At 42.8% G+C, this 22,989-nt stretch overlaps 1 protein-coding gene across 5 annotated transcripts; it reads right to left on the bottom strand.

Moving 5' to 3' along the window:
- Positions 1 to 2,941: 2,941 nt before the first annotated feature.
- Positions 2,942 to 22,537, bottom strand: NDP (norrin cystine knot growth factor NDP). Of its 5 annotated transcripts, XM_057405074.1 has the most exons (6): positions 22,195 to 22,537; positions 21,177 to 21,296; positions 18,567 to 18,627; positions 16,150 to 16,224; positions 10,145 to 10,499; positions 2,942 to 3,971 (listed from the first exon to the last, which is right to left on the bottom strand). In XM_057405074.1, the coding sequence occupies exons 5-6, from the start codon at positions 10,361 to 10,363 to the stop codon at positions 3,744 to 3,746; spliced, it is 447 nt and encodes a 148-aa protein (XP_057261057.1). In that variant the 5' UTR covers positions 10,364 to 10,499; positions 16,150 to 16,224; positions 18,567 to 18,627; positions 21,177 to 21,296; positions 22,195 to 22,537; the 3' UTR covers positions 2,942 to 3,743. The 5 variants fall into 5 exon arrangements, with proteins under 5 accessions (XP_057261057.1, XP_057261058.1, XP_057261059.1 ...); XM_057405075.1 differs by lacking the exon at positions 16,150 to 16,224; XM_057405076.1 differs by lacking the exon at positions 18,567 to 18,627.
- Between the last annotated feature and the right edge of the window lie 452 nt (positions 22,538 to 22,989).

Below are 22,989 nucleotides of genomic sequence, written 5' to 3'. Positions count from 1 at the left end.
TGGGACTAAACATGTGTGTGCTACTAAAGAGCAGAAAGTACTCTGTACACTCTGTACACTGATTCCAAATCCTTGCACAGCAAAGATGCTGCCAACAACTTTATGACTTCCATAAAATAAATGGCTCAGCCAGTTCTATGTGAACATTACATATTGCTGACTGCCATTGACTGCCATTTAAGGAGATAAGAACAGTAATATGAAATAAGAAATGTTATGTTTCCTTGCAATTACAAAATACTATGACTGAACGTTCCTAAAACCTCTTGTTAATGGAGGAAGGACAGAGTTTCTCACAGATACCAAATACGATTCCAAAACTTGAAACCCTGTGTGATTTTGAGATCCTTTCACCCTATCAGTCACTGCAATTCATCTAGCTCCTCGAGGCATTTCTTTCTGCAGTGGTGCTGCAGGGGAAAGCAGCTTATGGCCTCACCTGCTTCTTGCAGAGCAGCACTGGCTACCCCTGCTCTGCAGGACCCTGCAGCTCTGATGCTCTGGCTATGGGACCCTGAAGCTCTGATGCCCTGGCTGCGGGTTAGCTTCACCTACAGGTGAGGTCTGGGCTTGTGCTAGCACCACCACAGCCTCCTATGTCCTTGTCTGGAACGCCCTAAGCAGCTGCCAAGCTGAATGATCAGTCAACCAGGACCACAGGTAGCAGGTGAGTCAAGACACAGCCTTAGTGGTCAAGTGGGTAACGGACTCTGCCTTAAAGTTTGTATGGACATGTCAGTGTGATTACCCTGTGTGGGATTGCCTGTCTTTAAAAGGCAAAATAGTACTTCCTCAGGGGCCTAAGAGGTCATTGGCCGAGGTGAGCAGCTCCAGAGAGGAGCCTTCAACCCCGGAGCGAGGGAGAACCCCGCGTGCAGGAGCTCCGGTTCCGAGCGGCGAGAGCCACCGAGGGAGCCTCGAGCCCTCGCCAGGCCCTGCCCGGGAGCCGCAGCCCCGCTGAGGCGAGCGGGGACTCACAGGGGGCGGGGCCAGGAGGGACGGCCCCGCCCTGAGCGGGGAAAACCCGCCCCGGGGAGCGCGGGAGCAGCGCGTGGCGCGGCGGTTGGCGGCGGCAGCGTTCAGCGGGCGGGATGGGGAGCGCTCGCCTCAGGGCCGGGGCCCGCTCTGGGAGCTCTGCTCTGGCTGCCCCGGCGGTGGCAGCGTCGGCACCAGACAGAGCCGATGAGAGGGGAGGCTGCAGCGCGGAGCTCGGGGTGTAGAGAGTGCCTGCACTGGTCTGGTGAGGGGAGGGTGCGCCATGGGCAGGGCTGCACACGGTGCCCTGGTGGAGGCTCTCCTGCAGCAGGGGCTGAGCTGCGGGGCGCTGTCGGTAGCTGAAAGGTGTCAGGGAAGCTGAGAGGGAGCTGGGCTGCTTGCTCCAGGCCCTAACCGTGCAGGGGCCACAGGCGTCCACCATAGCACATATAGAAAAGGAGGAGGTCAGTAATACAATACAAAACACACACACATACACCAAAAAAAAAAAAAAAAAGAGGAAGAGGACAATTAAAAGCAAGGGGCTTCCTCCAAAATCTGATTCCCCCCCCCCCCCCAGAACCACTTTGCAGTTCTGCAGGAAGCTAAAAAGGAAAACCACACAGCATCAAATGAGCATCCTGCTGATGTTCCAGTAAAGAGGATCATTACTGGTGCCTCCAGGAAAAAGTGGCAGGTCATACCAGTAGATGGCTCTACTTTGAAGAGCACAGAGGCACCCATCTGTCAGTCTGACCCAATCTCAAGGGAAGTATGTTGCCTACGAGGGGCTCGCATCAGGGATGTTGCGGAGAGACTGCCTGGTCTACTAAGTCTTGCTGACTACCCACTTCTTGTGGTCCATGTGGGTGCTAGTGATACAGCAGTAGCCTGGGAATCATTAAGGACTACAGAGCCCTGGGACAGGTGGTTGGGGGCTCTGGGGCTCAAACAGTTTTTCCATTGATCCTCCAGGTCAAAGGGGAGGGCCTTGAAAAGGACAGGCAGATTGGGCAGGTTAATAAATAGAACAGTGGTGCCATAGTCATGGGTTTGGTTAGTTAGAGCATGGGGCTCGATTTGGGAGGCCAGGTCTACTGGCGGCTACAAGCTGCTCTGGTAGACTTGCCAGGCTGGTCAAGGCAGCTTTAAACTGGATGTATTGGGGGAGGGGACATCGCTCCATCCCAACACTCCCGGTCAGTTGCCAGCACCTCTAATAAATGTTTTGAGTGATGCAGAGCTATTTCAGCTGTTCCAGCCAATGGGTCAGCTTCACTTGGAGCTCAGCTCAGATGCCTCTATAAAAATGCCTGTAGTATGGGCAATAAACAAGAGGAAATAGAGATGTGTACATGACTGCAGGGGTATGATATCATTGGCATTGCAGAAACATGGTGGGATGGCTCCTATGACTGGAGTGTTGGAATGGAAGGTTATAGGCTCTTTAGGAAAGACAGGCCAGTCAGACGGGGAGGGGGAGTAGCTTTTTATGTCAGTGGTAGGCTGGAGAGTATGGAACTCTTGTCTGGGGACAGGTGATCAGTCAACACAGAGTTTGTGGGTCAGGGTCAAAGGGAGAGAGAACAGTGCTGGGGGGTATTACTGTGGGGATCTGTTCCAGACTGCCCAATCAGGAGCTTAGATATAAGGAAGAAGTTCTTTACTGTGAGGGTGGTGAGGCACCGGAAGAGGTTGTCCAAGGAAGTTTTGAATGCTCCATCCCTGGCAGTGTTCAAGACCAGGTAAGATGGACTCTTTGGTGACATGGTTTAGTGTGTGGTATCCCTGCCCATGGCAGGGGGGTTGGAACTAGATGATCTTAAGGTCTTTTCCAACATTAACCATTCTATGATTCTATGAATAGTGTAGAGTATAGATGAAAATAAGTCCTAGGTTTGGTCATTATTTTGGTGGCTCTGTCTCTGTACATCAACAGGTCTACCCAAGTTAAGAAAAGACTCCATTTAGTACATGTTATTTTAATCTTTGATTAGTTTTTAGCATTTGAATAATAGCTTTTGTGACATGTGTGACATGTCACATTTCAGGCTTTTAGTGGGGCATAATGAATATCATGATTTTTCACTTCTCAAGGGTCCCTCAGCCACTGAACTCTGATGCTGCACACTACAAATAATTTCAGCTGGTTAGGGCTGGGTAATCCCAGCGTGACATTTCATATCCAGTTCACTTTTCAATGATTTATTTGTAATTTCTGCTAAACTGCACTTAAAGTTATCCAGGACTTGACTGCTAGATCAGTAACAGGTAACCCTTGCCAACAACACAGTTTGTTTTGAAGGCAAATATAACTAGGAGACTGATAATAAATTGACAGGTTAAGAGATTGTGGGTGGGAACTGATGCTCATCCTCTCTCCGAATGCCAACTTCCAGAGCATTGTGCTGTCATCTGGCTGACCTTCCTCTCTTTTTCTTCTGCTGACTGTGGCCTAAAGTAAGAGCACCTCTGTAGTCAGAGCTGAGCCTGAAAAAGAAGAAACTCACAAAAAATCCTTTCAGAAAAAAAGAAATGCTTCTTAAAAACAAGTCCTCGTGCTTTCACCTTTGTCACAACCCACACTTCAGTAGTGGTACCATCCAGGGCCCCATGACATTATTAGCTCTCAGATACAATCCAGCCTGGTTAGTGCTGTCCTTGCTGCAATTGTACGCTGGGAATATCGGCCTCACCTTGGATTACTTCTTGGGAGCCTTCCCCACCAGCAGCATCCCAGTCCCCTCTCTGCTGTGGTAGGTACATCCCTAAGAGTTGCACTCCTCACAGTGGCAGGAGAGGATGTAGCGATAGGTGGCAGTGAGCCGCATGCCCCCTGAACATCGCAACCGCATGGCCTTCAGCTTGGAGGTCTGCGGCCTGCAGCAGTGGCAGGTGGAGCGGAAAGGCTGCTTCAGAACAGTGCTGAAAGAAACCATCGGTTCTGAGCGGGACATCTGGCTGCAGCGGCCTTCACAGCGAGCCAGCAGTACCATCTACAAAGGAAAAGAGACAGGTTAGGAAATATGCCCCCATGGCTGCCAGCACATAGCTAACACCAGCAGATAGGTACATCCTTCCAGTCTGGCTGGTCTTTCTCCGCTTGCTGCATCCCCCACACCTCGGCTAGGGCAGCCAGCCCCACGTAGTTCATTGCTCCTGAGCTGTGTCTGGAAGAGGTAACAGCAGAGGAGGTAACATGGGCAGGAGGAAAAGCAAAGCTCCTGAAATCCTTTGCACCAACACAAATAAGGACCAGAGGGGGTCTGAAAGCTGGCATTGGGACACCATGACTTTCCAGGCATAGTGACTGCAGCTGTGACTTGCTGACCCCAGATCTGTGGCAGCCAAGCCCTTAAATCGTCACCCATACTGTTGCTTCAGTTGGATTATTTTCCAGTGTTTTGAGTGTATTTATTGGTGATCAGCAGGACTGGTCCTCAGGGCTAGTGAACATCTCAAATGTTTAGATATATAAACATGTACAGTACAAATATAAATATGATACTGTTTATTGCTTCTAAAGGATAAATTTCTAGCTTTTTTCTTCCTTTTACAAATTTCTTCGTACAAATTTTCTTCTTTCTTTCTTTTACAAATTTTCTTCCTTTTACAAATTTCTTCCTTTTACAAAGATCACCTTGAATATATATTTGAAATTATGTGTGTGTTTATATATATATGTAATTGCATCAGTTGTATCTGTATAAAATGCCCAGCATAGTATAAGATAGTGAAAGTGTAAGGGAGTGAAAATGTAAAAAAGATGAACTCATTGCCAGTACAGGCTGCATGGTTCTGAGTTCAGTAATCCGTGACCAGAACAAGGTAACTTGCACAACAGGAGGCACTAAGAAAGGAAAGCTCATAGGAGTCATCTGCTCCCCTTCTCAACACCTTGTTGAGCAAAGGAGATAGATAGTCCTCTAAGCCCTATAGAAAACATGGAAAGGATCTTCTGAAGCTCTGAAAATTATGTGGAAATTATCAAGGTAGTAATAGCTGTTACACAGTTTGAACAAACTCTTATGCCTTCGTGGGAAATTAAATATTAAGTCCACATTAGCTAATTCTGCTTAACTAACAGAAATGAACTTATATCATCCAAACAAGGTCAAAATTTGACAGAGGTAGGAAAGTAGGCAGTAAAGCAATCATAAATTTATCCTGTAAACAAGGAAGAAAATTGTATTTTAACCATGCTACACATCTCGTGTTTCTTCCAGACAATCTAAATGGGTAACTACGGACGTGACAGCAAATATTTTACTATGTCAAATCTTTTTGAGCTTCTTTCACTGCACATGCTGAATTGACTGCCAATCTCCAAGTCTTGCAAGCACGTATGTCAACTGTTTAGCCACAACCCAGCTTTTTATGAATCAGCTATGTCTAGCTCCTTAATACCTGTGTCTAGTGTACATGAGAACAGGGAAACAGACAATCTTTACAGTGCTAGCAGCACATTACTGATAGATAAAGAGCCACTTTTTTTCCCTTAGGAAACAAAACTCACTTCACATAGTGACATGCAGGCAGCTGGTAAAGAGCTACACAGGTACCTAATCCCACCTGTGTTGCAAAGAGAAGACAGCAGATTGGGACATTCAGAACAGTTAGTTTGCTTCCTAGCATCTGGACAGCTCTTGCTAGGTCCCCCATTTTGACCCGTTCACCAGTGCTGTCTGTCACAGGCCATTCCCAAGCATTTGGCTGAAGAGGAGGGTAAAAAGCACTACAACGACAGCTGGCAACTGCTTGAAGATTGCAAAGACAATGGAGGCAGACACTCCTCAGGGGTGGCAAAAGGGGACATGCAAAGGCCACATATTGTTTTTGGGAGTGTTCAAAGTCCTTTCCAAACAACATTTCTATGATTCTATGATTTCAGCCCAAATAAATCAGCATGCATTGCTATATGGTGGTGATTTCTAATGGTTGATGCTTATGGAGCTGGAACAGTTAGTTATTTCTGGTACCATTATTTTAAGGATTTTTTATGGCACACATCAGCTCCTGAACCTTCAGGTACTTTCAGAAATGCCGGGGTGGGGGTGGGGAACCAAACACAAAACCCCAAAAAACAAACAGCCAAGGGCAGGATTAAGGACTACAGAAGAGTTACAGCAGTGTAATTATAAGGTAGAATTACCTGACATGACAACAACTGTATCTCAATACATTTCTTATAATGCTTTCTAGTAAAAGCTTCCTATAAAAACTTTCTAAAGTAAACCCAGTCAATATTTCTTCAATGTGCAACTACATTTATCGTTTCTTAGCAAGCCTTGTCTTTAAAAACATGTATTAGTCTTTGAAGACTAATTTTAAACTCAATTTTATTAAACTCAAGTTTTATTTTGTTTTCATAAGAGTATGGTCAGTATTCATGTCATGTAAAATTACACACTGTTGAGTTTATGCCCTGTGTTTGGATGACAAATGGCACAGTACCATAGGTATTAATTGAATTTTCCAGGATTAAAAAAAAAAAAAAAAATCAGATTTCCCATTTTGATTGATATAGTTTTTAAACTTCTGGACTAACCTGAAGTTCTCCGGAAAATATAACCTCCTCATCCTCGTAAAACCAGAACAGCACCAGCAGATTTTGGCAATTGTGCAAATGAGCTGGAAATAGCATGTACTTTAAAAGCTCTTCTTTGCCATTTAATCAATTGCACCAGCTGCTGATTGCATCGTATACTATAGCACAATAGAGATTATCGCCTAAATAATTAGTAATGCTATGATGGCATAGCACAATAATACAGTGGGTATATAAATAGTAAAAATCTGAGGGAATTTTATAACCTGATATGCATGCCTCTTGGCTCCCCTTATCCTCTGCACATGTGAGCTTGTGTGTGTCACCTTGTGATGCTGGATCCAGAAGCACAGCATGCTACAGCATGAGAGTCATGGGAGTCTAGTTTGTGAGCAGCTAGGGAAGAACATGTTTTCTTACTTAAAGTCATCAGTCTAGGTCGGTATCTGGAAGGTCACAAAAACCAGCAGCTTGAATCTGAGGCAATATTTGACTGATCATTCAAGCTCTATTCTGGAAATTTGGAAGCTGTAAAGTAGTTTGTTATTAATGGTGTTTATAGATTCTTCTCCACATTCTTCAGCAACAAGTTGAGGCCTGAAAGCAGATGGGCTGAGATGTTTGAGAACGGACTTTTGCATATTATCCGTGGCCTGGATGCAAGCAAGCATTACTGAAAATTTCCTGAGCTATCTCATGAATATATCATCAAATATTTGCTAAATCTTTCTTCATCTGCTCCATGTCTGTCTGGGATGGACTCTTCAGTGCAAGGCTGTTAGTGGTAGCACACTTCTGGCACATCTGAAGGAAGCACTTACGACAGCCAATACTGTAATTTAGCAGTCTCTGGTTGCAGTGGCAAGGCAATCCAGCACATCAATGAAGACCAGAAGGTCTCTGTGACAGAGGTCAAGCAGAATCCAATATAGTCAGGAAAGACAATACCTCATCAGCTGATACAAACATTTCCTTGAAGTCAAAGGAAAACACTGTTTTTCAGGAACATATAACTTTCTTCCACCCTTCTTTTGTTATACATTCTGTTACTATAATGGACTACATTTCTGAAGGCTTTGGAAACCTGTTTCCAACATCTGCCTGAGGTCACAAGCAAGAGGGATTTTAATGATTAAATTAAATTGGGTGGATATTTCCAAACGTAACAAAACTACTTCCCATGTGGGTATAATTGGCAGCCTCCACGTAGAAGCACAGTGGACATAATCCTTTTTTAACCAAGACAGACAGCAAACATACTATGTCTTGCAATTTCTGAAGCCATTTTTAACTTCTGTAATTCTATGCTGCGCTAAAAGAGAAAACATATGGAGTGAAAAAGAATGGCTTGGTGGAACCAATGTATAGTGCCAAAAAAGGGCAAAGTCTCTGACATCAGTTGGCAGTCCAAGCTTCACAATGGAAACTCAGTGAAAACAAGAGGTACCACAATTCCCACAGCTACTGCCACAGAATGTTCCTTTATTTAACTTGTTTATATTTTATCACAATATATATAGGGACAGACATTGCATCTAATTTTCATTAGCAAGTCCAATATTGGTCTGTGTTTGTATGCTAGATCCAGAACAGAAGCCATATGTCTACCAGGGTGATTCAGATTCCTGAGACCTCAAAAAAAAAAAAAAAAAGGAGCTTGATTTAACAAACAGATGTTTTCTAGGAAATGTCAAAATTATTTTGCTTTGTATGGAAACTGTTTTCATTTTCCACTTCATAAGAAAGTCCATACAACATACAGTATTGTTAAAAAACTGTTCCTGAAACCATTGTAGAATTTGGCAAGCCAAGATATGTGATAATATTTTTAAACATGATTTCCATTAAAGGCTTGAATTTAAAAAACAATCACTGACATTTTTGCAGTCAGTTACAAATGTTTATGTCAACAGCTTTTTTCTCAAAGCTCAGTTTTGAAATAATGTGGTTTTCATTACAATGCATTCTGTGTTCTCATTTCTATTAGTCCCTATCCTAAAGGCCTGATTGATTTTCAGTGTCACTAGGGATGGTAAGAAATTGAGTTCTTGTTGACTTTCTGTCTCTTTTTCTTTCTCTGTCTCTTTTTTTTCTCTTTCTCTCTTTCTTTCTCTCTCTCTTCTCTCTCTCTTTCTTTCTCTCTCTCTCTTTTTCTCTCCTTCCATCCCTCCCTTCCTCTTTTCTTCAGAAAAATAACCCTCTGTCTGATGTCTGTGGGAGCCCAGAGTGCAGAGGGGGATCAAGTAGTACATGAGGTTACTGTTCGAACTCAGAAGCAATAGGGCAAAAGTCTGATTTCCCACCACTGGATCAGACATGGTTATGCCAAACTGGGCAGGCAGCACTGCTGTGAGACCAGTGTAATCAGAGAGGGGCTTTTCCCAGTGCCCCATTTTGAGGCTGTCAGCCCCTCTCTGGAGAGCAGGCACAGGGCAAGCCCCACAGAAGATTCACATTGCACTGAACAGGTCTTATTTTCTGTTGATGCTTCTCTCTGTGCTTTATTTTAATTCTTATGGCCTGCTACTACCTCTGGTATTACCTCACCCCTGTGCTTATCACGGGAAGCAAGTAACTCACTCTGCACACAAAGGCATCTGGGGGTCTTCTCAGCTAGTGCTGCACCCATCTGAACTGCACAGATCCTCCCTCCTTGGAAATCCTCTCAGGATCACCACTGCTGGGGTCTTTTATTAAGTAACCCTTTTGTCCTGAAACCTGTCACATACCTGTCTCCCATTGCTCTCTTACCCAGCACAGGGCTGGCAAAAGCGTTCGTGCTGGCAGTTGATCTCTTTCATTAATCCAGGGGTGTGGGGGCATAAGGCAAAGCTACTTTCTGCAGGACAGAGGAATGGGCCAGTTTGAGGCTGTACATCTGAATGTACAGTATGTGTTACCCCAGCCAGAACAAATTAGGACCAAAAAAAAAAAAAGGGACCAGTAAGGATCTTTCCATTGTTTTTCTCCATTCTTTTCCTTCACACAATGAAATAGATGACTGTAGGGTACATGTGCAGGCTGCTAAACCATTTTGACAGAAAAAAATTCAGGCTTAAAATCTCAAATGAAAGGCAATATTTTATTTCTATCTGCTTCTAACCCTGACAGTAAACATCTGATTGTCATTTTGTGTGAAAACAAAGGCCTTGAAACTAAATAGGGGAAAAAAAGCACTGTTTTTCACATTTTCTTTTCACTACCATTTTACAGCTTGATTCTTTATCTCTGTATTTCACCTTGAAATTTGTAAGTTTACATATTCTAGATTAAAAACTCAGTTGAAGGACAGGGTGGCTGGGATGATCTAAACTTCCAAACTAGCTCATCTCCTTGGCACCAGTGGCTGAGGCCCAGCGTGCTCCTTTGAATATTATTATTTAGCACATTAGCTTTGCCATCATGGTGTGTATCTCCTTTTGAAAAGGTGAAAAGAGAGTCAAGAGCCTTTCTCTCCAGTGCCAGTTCTAATGTACACACTTACATGTCTCTACATCTACATGTCTTTGCAACTAGATTTTGGTAGTAAGGAATTTGTGCAGAGAAAATCACTCCAAATGGCTCATTTTAACAACCCTGTCAATGCAGCACCCTGCTGTGAGGGGGTAAGGGAAGTCTTACCTTCGAGCTACACTTGTAGAGCGGGTGGCTGATGGAGTCAACATAGTGATGCCTCATACAGCGGCTGGGGTCGGGGTCGATCATGAAGGAACTGTCTGTTTTACTGTCTGCATCTCCCATCATTGCCAGGAGTGAAAGCATGGAAATCGAAGCCGCAAGTACGTGATTTCCCATTGTCGAGGAACTTCTCGCTGATAACAGCAGAGGGAGGCAGAGCATTAAAAAAACTCCAAATACTGGAAGCCAGTTCCTTTCCAGGATGGTGAAAAGTCTGGTTTAAGTGTCTTAGCTGTCATTCTTCTTCTCAAGTTGGAGTTTGCTGAAATTGTAATCCGTCAAAGAATCTCCTTCATAGCTGGAATAAAAACAACATCAATCACAATCCTGACCAAAAAGACCTCTGAATTAAAACATATAAATAATACAAAGGCACACAGGATTTTTGCTAGCCAAAATACATGCTCTAAGTGAGCATCATTCCCACAGTAGGCAAGTATATGGCATTAGGGAAAACATGTTAAGGCCCTGTTACCTTAAGCATTGCTCTAACATTTCACCGGGGAGAACCTTTTGACTTTTAACAGCACAAGTGGTGTAATGCTAATCTTTTTCACTGGGTGATATCCCTAATGGGTACCCCTCAAAACTGGTGATTTGGATCAACATCTGAGATTTCTGCAAATTGAAAGAACTATGTATCCACTCAAGTCATCCAAGGGGGCAAAGTTAGGGTGCCTCCTGCATTACAGATGGAGATTTCTTTCCTAGGTAACGCATGGGAAGGATGAAGGCAGATTGACCTCTGGCCTTAGGGCCTGTATGTAGGCCTCCTGCAAGGACAAAGGAACCCCCAGGATGGAGGGATGCTGAGGGTCTGAGTCCATACATGAGCAAAGTGTTCCCCAGGAATCTTGCTGAGCACTGACCTGCACTGCGTGGAGCACTACTTACGTCTCTGGCTGCCCTGCCCTCCTGACTATCAAACTCAGACACGTGCAGGTGGGCATGCCTTACTTGGTTTCTCATCAGGCTGCACTCGCTCAGTGTCAGTCTTTTCCCCCTTAATTAAATAGCAGCATCTGAAAAATACACTATATTCCATAATATCCAAATATTATGGATTCCATAATATCCAGCTGCCACTTGGGAAAAAAAAAAAACAACATATGCAGGTGGAGTCACATGTATATCCACCCAGACATCCGGATTTTTGGTGCATGTTGGAAACCAGGAGATCCCCCAGAAAACAGGCACAGGACAGCCCCTGAAATGCTGCCTGGAGCTCTGTGCCAGCAGGGAAATGGGGGGTATCTGCTGCATCTGCTTCATCACAGCCCCTTGATCCTTCTCACAAAGCCTGTAATCTCAAATGAGTGGTTTAATTTCTTTTTCTAAAAACAGCCGTAGCTTGAAAAAGCTCTGAATTATTCACCTAAATACAACCTGATGACGCGAAGGATAGTCATAACTAAACTTAAAAGCATGAGAACTTTCTGAAGAAACTTACGATAGAACAGTTCCCTAGTCACAGAGAACTGCTTCCCCAGAGCCTCTTGCCTATTTAAGAGCTGATGTGTGCCTTTATTGCCTTATACAAGCCTCTTTCCAAACTGTTTTCTGGTTTGCTGGCAATACTCTAAACCAACTGATACTCATCTCCCAAACAGCCTGAAATTACAAGGCCTCCCCACCAGAGTGCTTGATGATTTGTGTACTGCTTTATAGCTTGCTCAAACACTGTTGTGAGAGGCGTGCATAGCAGTGAGAAACACTTCAAGAGTTCATCCAAGCTGGGAGTCAGGACTTGTCGGGCTGAAGTGACAGCCTGGTATATTTTCCTCAAGCAAATGTTTTTCAATGTATATGGCATTAAAAAAATGCTATGTCTTTGCAGTATAAGGAGCTTAAAAAACACTAACACTGAGGATCTTGCATACATTTATGCACAGTCTCATGCATGTCCGTAAATATCTCTCCAAACGTTTTAGGCGGGTAAGAAAAATCTCTTGGTCATGGGAACAGGGACTTCTTCCCAGAACTGAACTGTTACTACTCTGGTTCATGCAGATGATGCCCAAGCGTTAGCTAACAGGAGGAGTGATGCACTTTTATTTTTTTATATTTAACCTTTTACCTACATTCCTATTCTTCTTTAGAAAGAGGCTGACCAAAACATGCTGCTTGGCAAGGTCTCTCTCCAACATAGTTAATCAGTATTACACACCCAGTAATTCTTTCTCTGTCCAAATAAATTTGCTTGATATTGGACAGTCTCAGCTCATGTAATAATATGTCTAGGGATCCCCATTTCCCACTCTCTCCGTCCCACTGTTAATTTTGTGCTTCTATATCTTTCTATGGTTCTGATCAGTATGATTTAATACAGTGAGAGAAATCCGGAGTCCTGGCTCGATTTTCAAAGGCTTATCTCTCTAGTTTTCTTCAGGAAATAATTGAATGACATAGAGTCTGCCTCATGAAAACACTTTGAAAAAGCTGGAAAGAAGTGGGGAAAAATGTGAGAAAAGGAAGATGTCTGTACCTTCTTCAGGGTAAGCACAGCACAACACAAAAAGTATTAACACTTTCACAATCTTTTAAAATTTCCCCAGTACCTCCCTGACAAAGAAATGTAGTGGGGTTTAGCAACAAAACTTTGAAAGAAGAAAAAAGTACTATTATCACATATTTGTTAGTAAAAAGAGAGACCATAAAAAGATGTAAATTGGACCCATATTTTGTAAAGAATCTGTGTACAGTTGTTGACAGACATACTGCCAAAGTGCATGTGTAGGTATTGGAAGCAGGACTGCAGACAACACCGGGCTGTTTGCACATGCCAGTATCTCTTAACATACATATATAAAGTATACAAATACATTTTTCAAGTACATAAGCCATGTATAACTGAGATACATGGGAAAAATGTCTCACAGGGACATTTAAACATATAGAAGTTTGCATGTATATTTTCGATTGTGCAAAAAAGTCTAAGTATCTTCACTCGGATACATCACTTTGATGAAGTATGCTGACATGACATTTGTATCTTCCATTTCCAGCTGATACTGTACAATGACATTTCCCTTTAACATTCTGTTGTTTGGGCTTGGGTTTTGTCTTTTGGGGGGTTTCTTTTTTTTTTTTTTTTTGTTGTTGTTTGTTCTAAACAAGGTTGTATTCTTTTTGAAATGCTGTCTGAAATTATAAAATTCTAAACAGTAGACAGTATCGAGTCATATATGTAGCTTCCAGTTTATTCTTCTGTCTAAAACCAGAAGCAAAAACACCTGTAATCATTAATCACTATAGCTATACTTATAACATTTTGTTTCATTTGAAAAATACATTTTTAAATAAAAATCAACAATAAAAATCAACATAGAACTTTTTTCTTTTATTTGAGCTGGTTTTCCCTTAATTTCTTTTCATGTGAAAAACTAGCAAACAGCTCATTTCCCAGGCTAACAAAAAGGAAGCTAAAATGCTTCCTCTTTACAACATCCATTAAAGAAAAAGATGCAAAGGTGACTTCATGTACTCAGGCTGAAAATTGGCTACAGAAATATTTGGCCTAACTGTGGATGAAAGCCACTACTTTCTGTTTTTTCATAATTCACTGATATGGGCATTACATGTTGTCAGTAATAGGCTTATAGTGTCTTTTCCATATAACTAGTTTTCAGGATTTCATAAAGACATAACATGCTAAAAGCTGTTACAGCTGTTACCTGAAACTGCTACAGCTGTTCCCCAAGAACTTCAGTGAAAGATAGAAGACATCTCAGAGAAAGACCACATGAACATACAATCCAAGACTGTATTACACATGAACATAGGGGTAGAATTAGGGTTATTTTTCCAACTTCATGTTGTTATTAACTGCTTTTGAATGTTGAAATAAAGATTTTTTTTTAATAGTCTTAATACCATTTAGAGAGTGGTGAAGGTTAAGATTTTGTTTTGCTTTAAGGACAGAAGAAAATTCCATCATCTGGAATTATTTAGCCAGTCACTTTGTGAGAACATAAACAGAAATTCCCTTTTTGCTATGTATCTTGGAAAAAATAAAGAGCTGAGCAATTCTCCAAAGGTCTATTGGATCTGTACCGCTTTTACCCTGGAAGGTAGGAAGGGAGCAATGGAAAAGCTCATTTATAGTGTATTTCTACTTAGCTGTTCCCCGCTCCTGAGCCCCCTGAATTAGGCATGCACGTATGTTCAGCTTGGCCTCCATTTGATGTGCATTTTGTCTGCTTGAGACTCCTGCTTGACAATGAGGGTACAATTCAAGTCACTCACTGCCTTTTATGTTTTGGAGGCTGCCAAAATGCCATTGGAGCAGCAGTGTGTATATATAACTAAGCCTGGCCTTGCACGCTGTGCATATTTAGTAAACACAATTACTTGGATCCTACCATGTGGTTCCCTCATTCTGAATTTGTTATGTAAACAGAAGAGTTACAAGACTACTCAGTTTCTCCAAACTCCAGCCCTAGAAAAGTGTTACTAACCATGTATGTGTATACATATGTGTATGTGTGTGTAGTTTGGAGCTGCTGTTTGGAGAAAAAAGCCACAAAGATCTTCATGAGACCAAACCAGATTTCTGAAGAACTTTACCCAGCCTGGAAAAGTTTAGGCCAGAAAGATGAGGGTGTGGGGGTTTTGTGCTCCAAGATCTGGACTGAAGTGGAAGTGACTGTTGGGCAAACTACACTGTCAGGTTATACCAGGGTTTGTTCTGCAGGATTATACTCTCCATGAGGAGGGCCATGAAAGGGATGGGGATGGGAAGGCAAGGAGGAACAATCTTCCTCTGGGCATGGGGTAGTGCTGTCATGTCCCCACTGATGGGGATTTCTGAATAATGGATCTGTGCTTTCAAGGTGCTTGAGGAACCATTGTTTCTGCTCCTGCAATAAGTTGCCAAGACCTCAGCTGGCCTGTCAGCTGGGGGGCCCCTAGAGCTATTCCATGTTCCATCAGAGCTACCAGATGTCAGCAGCAGCTGGACTGCACTATTGCCTGGGCTACCCTTGTGAAGGGGTACCTGTGTCCCAAAGCCATGCATTGTTCTTTATATCTGGAGCTCAAATCTTGCTCTAAAGACACATCTGTGCTGGCACATTAAACCCCCTTGTAGTGGCTCTTCAGCCCTGCAGCCACATGGCATGGAGAGGTCTGTTCTCAAACCTCCTCCAGCCTCCACAGTACTCAGAAGTCTTTGAGCCCCCACAACCACCTGCACCATGCCTGGAAACCTATTGAGAAATACTGTGTGCTATGGGACAAAATTATACGAGTGACTTAGCAATTTAAGAGAACAGTTTATCTGGTAGGAGAGACCACCTACGATGCTATGCCTGATCCTGTTGAAAACTTAGAGGCTGTATTTTAGCTCCATAAATAAATGTAGCTCTCTTCTCATGTAGTTATTTTACTGTGGTCTTCTCTGTTCCAGCAGTGAAGTGGCTGGCATCCTGTACATGTATCAAAATCCTCTCTCTGCTCTGCCCCTGACTTTCAAAACACCTGACAAAGTCACTGACCAGCCATGTGGTAACTGTGAAGCAGCAGGTGAACACAGGGAACTCTGGTTGTTTGTGAAATGTCTCCATGCAGCATTTGAGCAGGTTCCTTCCCCTCCCAAGACAGGGCAAATACCAAACTAAATATTTTGAGTGAGATCCTTATAGGTGTAAGTAACTGAAAAGCCTGCCCAAGGCCTCATTGTGCCAAATGAGCGTTTGCCCTGCTGACACCCAGCTGTGTTGAAGCTTGTCCCCTCTGACACCAAGGGGAATGTTCTCACCCATTGTACAGGTGCTTCATCTCCCCATTGCACAGTAGGTTGCAGGGTAGCGTTCACCTGCATGAAAGGTACACAAATAACACACACTCCTGATGCAAGCTGGCAACAGCAGGTGGGCAAGAGGAGAGGGGAAGGAAAAAAGCAGTAGAAAGGAAAACAGGCTCAAAAGAAGGGACTCAAGCCTCTTCACCTTGTGTCTACAGGAGGGGAGCACATCTTCTGGTCCTACCGAGGCTGTGCTATCCTACTGCCTGCCAGCCAGCAGCTGCGGAGTGTTGCCCCATAAAAACCAAGAAGATAAAATAGACACTACCTCTGAGCAGTCAGAAATGTCAAACACGCTGATGGTATTTGAAAGAAACTCTTGTACATCATTTCTCGCTGTGAAGCTTCGCTAGTCTTTTAGTTTTTCAGGAGATGAATATCTGTAACTGCAAGCAGACTGAAAAAACAGAAAGACCATCGTATTTGAAGCATAAAAAATAACATAGTAATTGCAGCAAATGTAATGGAAGAACACGCTGCTGCAAGCAGCCTGGGAGCATGAGCAGGAATGGGATGAGCACGCATGGGACTGGTTCCCTGGGCTTTGATGGGGTGACTTGTGCAAGGCTCTCTTAAGTGTTTACTCAGCAGGGACCCGATGCATGAGGTGGAACAAATTAAGCTGAACAGCACTTGAGCTGGCTGAGTTTCCCTCTCCTTTTGAAGTTTCCAAGAACATTTCCAGTCCTTCAGGTAGCTAGGAGAGGGGGAGCTAACAGCGCCTTCCTGCTCGGTGGTTGAAATAACAAACTCTAGTGGGTACTGCAAGCTGGCGCCCTGCCAGCAGACAGGGCAACATGGAGAAAAGGTTTTTAATATACTTGCAAAGAATAACTACTGGCGGACAAAAGAGCGCTTGTATTTTTGTTCTTTCCTTTTCCTGCTTCCAGGAAACTTTAAATAGATTGATTAAGGGCATGCATGGGATCCCTCTCTAATGAGCTAGTAGAGCCATTTAATGGCGAGGTGATGCCAGCCTTAGGTTCTTTCTTTATTCTTGTGTCTCGCCGAATATCAGAATAGTCATGGTCTTGAGTCTGAGACAGGAATTAAGAGGAATACAGTTTTCCACTTGTTCATCCAGAGAGTGTCGGATGGGATCACTCCTCACTGAAGCACCAGGTGCAGAGCTGAGCTAAGTAAGGTTGACCATCCCTCTCCGGAGGCAAACCAGCAAAGATGGTAGCTGGGTAAAGTGCAAATACTCCCAGCAAAGCATTAGCTATAGGATTTGCTCCAGTAATTACCTCTGCTTTAGTCTTATGACCCAACATGAGGCAAAATGACTCTTGGCCAAATTACAAGTCGCTGAGAGGCCTAGGGCATTCAGGCATGTCCTCTACCTGTTGGAGTGTGTTACAAGCAGGTGGGCAGTTTTTATTCTGTCTTTTGCATATTTTCTAGAGAATGCAAGGGACTGTAGTCATCAGTAGATGCAGCAATAGGAATGGGTTTCTTATTCTTTAAAACTAAGCAAAGACATCCCTGCCACTGGCACCAGCAGACAGTGCTATGCATGCTGGAGATAGCACATCATTGAAGGGCATGTTCCCTCTTTCCTGACCCAAGGGGCAAAATCCTTTCTTCTTTTATACACAGGCAAAATTCAGACCACAATCCATATACCTCAGCCTCTGATAATTAGGGAACCTAAATATTTGGCTCATGGTAACAATTTAATGTCTTCTAACAAGGGAAGCAGCATTCTCCTAGGTCCCACTCTCTTTGAGCGTGCTGTTATGACAGTAATGCAATTGTCACTGCCATGGTATGCTTAACCTTTGCCAAATCAGAGCTGAGGCATTAACTCAGATCCTCAATTCACATGTCTTAAAGGGCAACATAACCTGTGCTGCCTCCACACTGCCAGACCGACAGTTTGCAGCTCAGTAATAATAAGCACATAAATGTGACAAGTGTAAGCTGTAACAATGATTGATGCAAGTAGAAAAATAAAAAAGAGAAGCTGAAAATTGGTGATGCAGTGGAATTCCTAGGACCAGTGTCTCCATGGCACCAGCAGCCTGCTACCCGGACACCAGAAGAAAGGCTACACTTCTCTATGCTAGAAAGGAACTCCATGCCATGCAATGAAATTCCAGCAAACAGGACAAGGACTAATGGTGTCTGGAAGTGGTAGTGCCACAGCTACCCAGATAATAGTCTGAATTAGATTATGTGAAAAAAGGAGGAATATATAGACAGCCAGCTGCTCAAAGGCTTACTACAACCTTGCTTTTATTGTTCTGCTAAGTTAGAGGTGGGGCATCAGAGGGATTCCTAACATACCACTACTGAGAAATTTTAATATGTTCCCCTCTGACACATATAAAAAGGAAATAACAGCTGATCATAGTCAGCGGACACTGAAGCATATCTTCATATGCATGGGCAGAAGTGTGAGCAGAGTAGGGTACTCTTGACCAGGCAGACTCAGGCACCCAAGCTAACCTGACCGAATTAAACCTTTCTTCTGCCATTGAACCAAGTTTCAGCGAAAGGGCTGTCGAGCAGGAAGCAAGACAGCAGAAAAAAAAAAGCAATCTGAGCATGGCTACTCACCCCATCCCGAGATACAGGACGTGGAGAAGGGCAGGGGAGCTGAGAGGCTGCACATTTAACACTGATGAAAAGAAACACATGTTTACACAACTGACAATGATCCGGTGGAACAAGATATCACAGAGGGCAAAAGTTTAGCTGGGCTCAGCAAAAGGACCTGTTATGTATGGGAGGGTTACAGTTGCAAGGGTTTTATTTTTAAAGTTTCTGGAAAGGATATAAACTCTTAGGACTCTGAGAGTTCAATTGATAGGGTTAACGAAAAATCCTTCACCATAGCAAGTTACCCTGTAGCTGCCTGCCACAGGGTCTCTAGGTCTGTCTTTGATGTGGCCACTTCCAGCCACACTCAAGAGGTGGATTGTTCAAATAACATGGGACTGTGCACAGTCTCATGTAGCAAAACTTCTCTAAAACTCATAGAGACAACTCTCTCCTTACACTCATTTGAGGCAGAGGAATTTCTAGTATTTGTAATACAACTATCTAGTATTTGTAATTGTAATGACAAGAGTAGTGTTTGGGGAAAAAAAAAAAAAGAGTGGTTTTTTTTCTCTTTTTTTTTTTTTTTTTTTTACAGTTAAACAAACAACCCACCAGGCTTGTTGCAAAAACAAAAGTCTCAGTGGCTTCATGCAAGTTTTGCACCACAGATAGTCAACTCACTTCGAGGTCCAAGAACAACCTTGAGCATTTCCTAGTGCATCTGAGAGCAGCCAGGCCAGGAAGGGGACACAGTTGGTCCCAGGGAAAATGAAGCTGATTCCAGGAAGAGTCCCTGCCAAATGAGGCAACAAAGGCATCAATACAAGCCCCTAAGGAGCTAGCTCTCTTTCCTCCCACCAGGGCAAAAAAGACTGCTATCATGGCGACTCAAGCAAGCAAAATGCTGTCACAAGCCTCAATGGCACGTGAGAGGTTATTCTGTTGGGACAGATGGCTTTTGTGGAGATCAGCCATACATAGGAAGCTACCTGGAGTATTGCTACTGTAAACTGTACCCATTCTACCTGGAACAAGTATCCCACTCTGCAAGGGCAAATCATCAGCATACATGCATCTGATCAAAACCAGGTGCTGTACAAACCCAGGAAACCTACATGGGATACCTTCAGGTAAAGATCTGAGCTTTTAAGTAATCAGCAGCAGCCCCTAATTATACCACTTCACTAAATCAAATTGCATTTTATTTTATGTACTTGAAATATCCATTGCTTCCATATTTGCTCTTAAATGGAAAATCTTAAAACATCTTCTTATAATATTAGTATTGCAAATAATATTTAATTAATCCAGCAAGAGCATGTCTATATAAGTCACATTAGGAACCCCTTATTCAAGCTAGCAGCGACTCACCAAATAAATAGTTCTATTTAGGCTGAGGGAATTATTCATGTGTGTAACTGCTCACAGATATGAGTAAGGTCCTACAGCCTGAGCAAAAGTGAACATCATTAGTAATTCAAAGGAGAAGGAGGGAAGGAAAGGAGGAATGAGGGAAGGAAGGAAGGAAGGAGAAAGAAGAAAAAAAGAGAAAGAACGAAAGGAAGGAAAATAGAGAGAGAGAAAGAGAAAGAAAGAGAGAAAGAAAAGAAAGAAAAAAAGAGAAAGAACGAAAGGAAGGAAAATAGAGAGAGAGAAAGAGAAAGAAAGAGAGAAAGAAAAGAAAGAAAGAAAGAAAGAAAGAAAGAAAGAAAGAAAGAAAGAAAGAAAGAAAGAAAGAAAGAAAGAAAGAAAGAAAGAAAGAAAGAAAGAAAGAAAGAAAGAAAGAAAGAAAGAAAGAAAGAAAGAAAGAAAGAAAGAAAGAAAGAAAGAAAGAAAGAAAGAAAGAAAGAAAGAAAGAAAGAAAGAAAGAAAGAAAGAAAGAAAGAAAAAGAAAGAAAGAAAGAAGAAAGAAAGGGAAGAAAGGGAAGAAAGAAAGAAAAAATGAATGAAAGAAAGAAATACAATCCCAAAATGTCCCAACTGTTCTTTTGAGGAGGGACAAATAACAGCACTGTGCTTATTATGTCCACATTTATTGACCCCATCAGGCAGCTGGGTTGCTTCTATCAGAAAATAGCTTTGCAGTAAGGAGCTGATTTGAAGCAAACCATTGTCAGTTTTAAATAATCATTTGCCTGTCCGTTTCTAATATGCAAAGTTCTCACCACTGGGTGAGCAACTCTAACAGCCACTGGGACAATTACAAAGCTTTAGGAACTGTTAGTAACACTTAGCATACAGGAGGGTTGTTTTTTTTTTGTGCTGCAGAAACCCTAACAAGTTATTTGTCATGCCATCTGTCCCAGGCAGAAATAAATAAGATGTGTTATGGGGAGGCTATGGGAGAAATTTTAATGAACTTGAGGGGTAGGATAAGAAATCTGCCTGACAGTCCCACAAGAGTCAGAACACACACACTGTCTTGCAAATGCAGATTAGCCACAAGAAAAATTACTGCCCCCTCCCCCCCACCCTGTACTCTGTGTGAGCCTGCCTTACTGACACTAAAAGTTAGTTAACATCGAACTGAGATTAGTCTTCACATGGTTCATCTTTGTTACTCTTCTTTTATTTTTTTGCTGCTGGACCTATTCATTTGAACTCTTATAGGATGAATTCACTCACCTGAATCCTAGCAGGGAAACAGGGCTTTTGTCTTCATCAGGCTCTCTCAGGGTAGTGTCCGTTCCTGTGACTTGCAGTTACACTACACTTTATCACTGGGCTCAAACCAGGTAAACTCTTCTGTTATCCCAAAGACAGAGAGAACAGTTACGCTCGTGCCTCTGATGTTGATACACAGTGAAATATCTGCCAGCAAATGAGGAGAGTCTCCCTCTCTCCTTCAGTAGGCGGTCTGGGGTCCTGCAGCATCCTCCTGTGTCAGCTACCGACTGCACAGCCACATTGCATTACAATTTGCACTGACAAGAGTCGGCTTCCTACTAAATATACCCCTCGGCATTACAGCAAAGGCAAACACTGTGGCTTTCCTCATTTTTCAGCCAACCAACAGTGTACGTTAAATCTGTCCTGATCCGTAACCAGTGGTGTCCAGTCCATAGGAAAGGTTTCCAGAAGTTTGGATAAATAATAATGTGCAAATTAAGAGTGCTCTTGCAAAGCATGACACACAAAGCTAGAAATAAATATTGCCTGTTGTTTCAAATTATTCTAAGCACTCTGGCAGATGACTGGCAAGAGAACAGCATGCATAAATAGTGATAAAAGTAAACAGTCCAGCTTTAAACTAGCAGGCTTGACTGTGGTCACAGAGCCCTATTGTAATGGGACAAAGACGGTGCTGGCAATATCGTCGCTCTCTCGAATTCAGAGCAGAGTCCAGCATGTCTATTCACTCCAAAGCCATACAGCTAAGACCAGCTCAGACCTGCAGACGTGATCGCAGCATGCTCATGACAATAGACGTTTAACCAAGTTACTCAGAAGGACACCAGACTACTTATTTGACTGCATACAGTCATTCTTCAGTCAGGAGAGATAAAGATACAATTCCATATCAGCACATTTTAGTTTTAAAAATGGTACAAGGAGTGCATGCATTTGTCAGATAAGGAGATTGAGAGCTCATTTTAAGTCCCTGTAGTACTTAAAACCTGGAGGAATCTATTTGTGTGCTTACCTTTGGAAAATGCACTCCTCCTTCTTCCCCTCAAAATCTTCGGAGAGCTAAAAAGACGTCCTGTTACTTCCAAATGCTTTTGTTCTTCTGTCCCTCTGTCACATGGCTTGCCTTTTATATTTGCAACACACAAAAGTTAGGGCTGTTGTTTAAGAGAGAGAGAGAGAGAGGGAGGGAATGTCAAATGGAAAAGTGCCATTGCAGTCATATATCAATCAGGGCAGCAGCAGCAGCAGCTCGCTGGCAAATGGGAATTCCACAGAAATGTGAAGCTCTTGTTATCTGAGAAATTGCAAAACACCACCAGCCAAGCTCCCCTCTGCAGGGACTTCTTATTATTGGCAAGCCAGGAAATAGAAGGAAATGTAGGTGCTTTTTTTGTTGTTGTTATTGTTTTGGATATGGGGATATGTGTGCTGCAGCATGTGTAAGCCAGTTGAATATAAATCCTGAATCAACTTCCTTCTTAAACAAATGCACTGTGTGCAAGATAAAGCAAACCACTGAGAAGCAAGGTAACAGAGCTAAGTGAAGAATCTGAATGTAACAATTTAAAAAAAATTATATCCGCTGCACTTGGAAAATATCCATTGAGAAACTACCTTTTCCTTGGTTTGCTCACTAAGCTCCTTTTTTCCTGGCAGGTTTTTCTTAACATTTTTCTGACTGCAATTGATCTCAGATACCCTTAATTCAAGCAGTGCTGCTTTACTACAATTGGTCACCTAAATCACCCCTGGCTCTCCAGTTGGGTAGGCAGACAAGCATTTTCTGTGTAAATACTTGTCTGCAAAT

This window comes from Pezoporus wallicus, unplaced genomic scaffold (genome assembly GCF_028554395.1).
Source record: "Pezoporus wallicus isolate ANWC-B61680 ecotype Strahan unplaced genomic scaffold, APGP_CSIRO_Pwel_v1 contig_1739, whole genome shotgun sequence".
In the NCBI taxonomy this organism is placed as follows: Eukaryota; Metazoa; Chordata; class Aves; order Psittaciformes; family Psittacidae; genus Pezoporus; species Pezoporus wallicus.
Note: the sequence above shows the minus strand (reverse complement) of the source record. Positions and strands in the feature narration are given on the sequence as shown.

What these genes read in the sequence shown, in the direction of transcription:
- NDP (XM_057405074.1), bottom strand. Translation starts at nt 10,363, where the DNA reads ATGCTCTGCCTCCCTCTGCTGTTATCAGCGAGAAGTTCCTCGACAATG. An exon ending in TCTACAAGTGTAGCTCGAAG is followed by an intron (nt 3,972 to 10,144) that starts GTAAGACTTCCC and finishes TTTCCTTTGTAG; the next exon opens with ATGGTACTGCTGGCTCGCTG.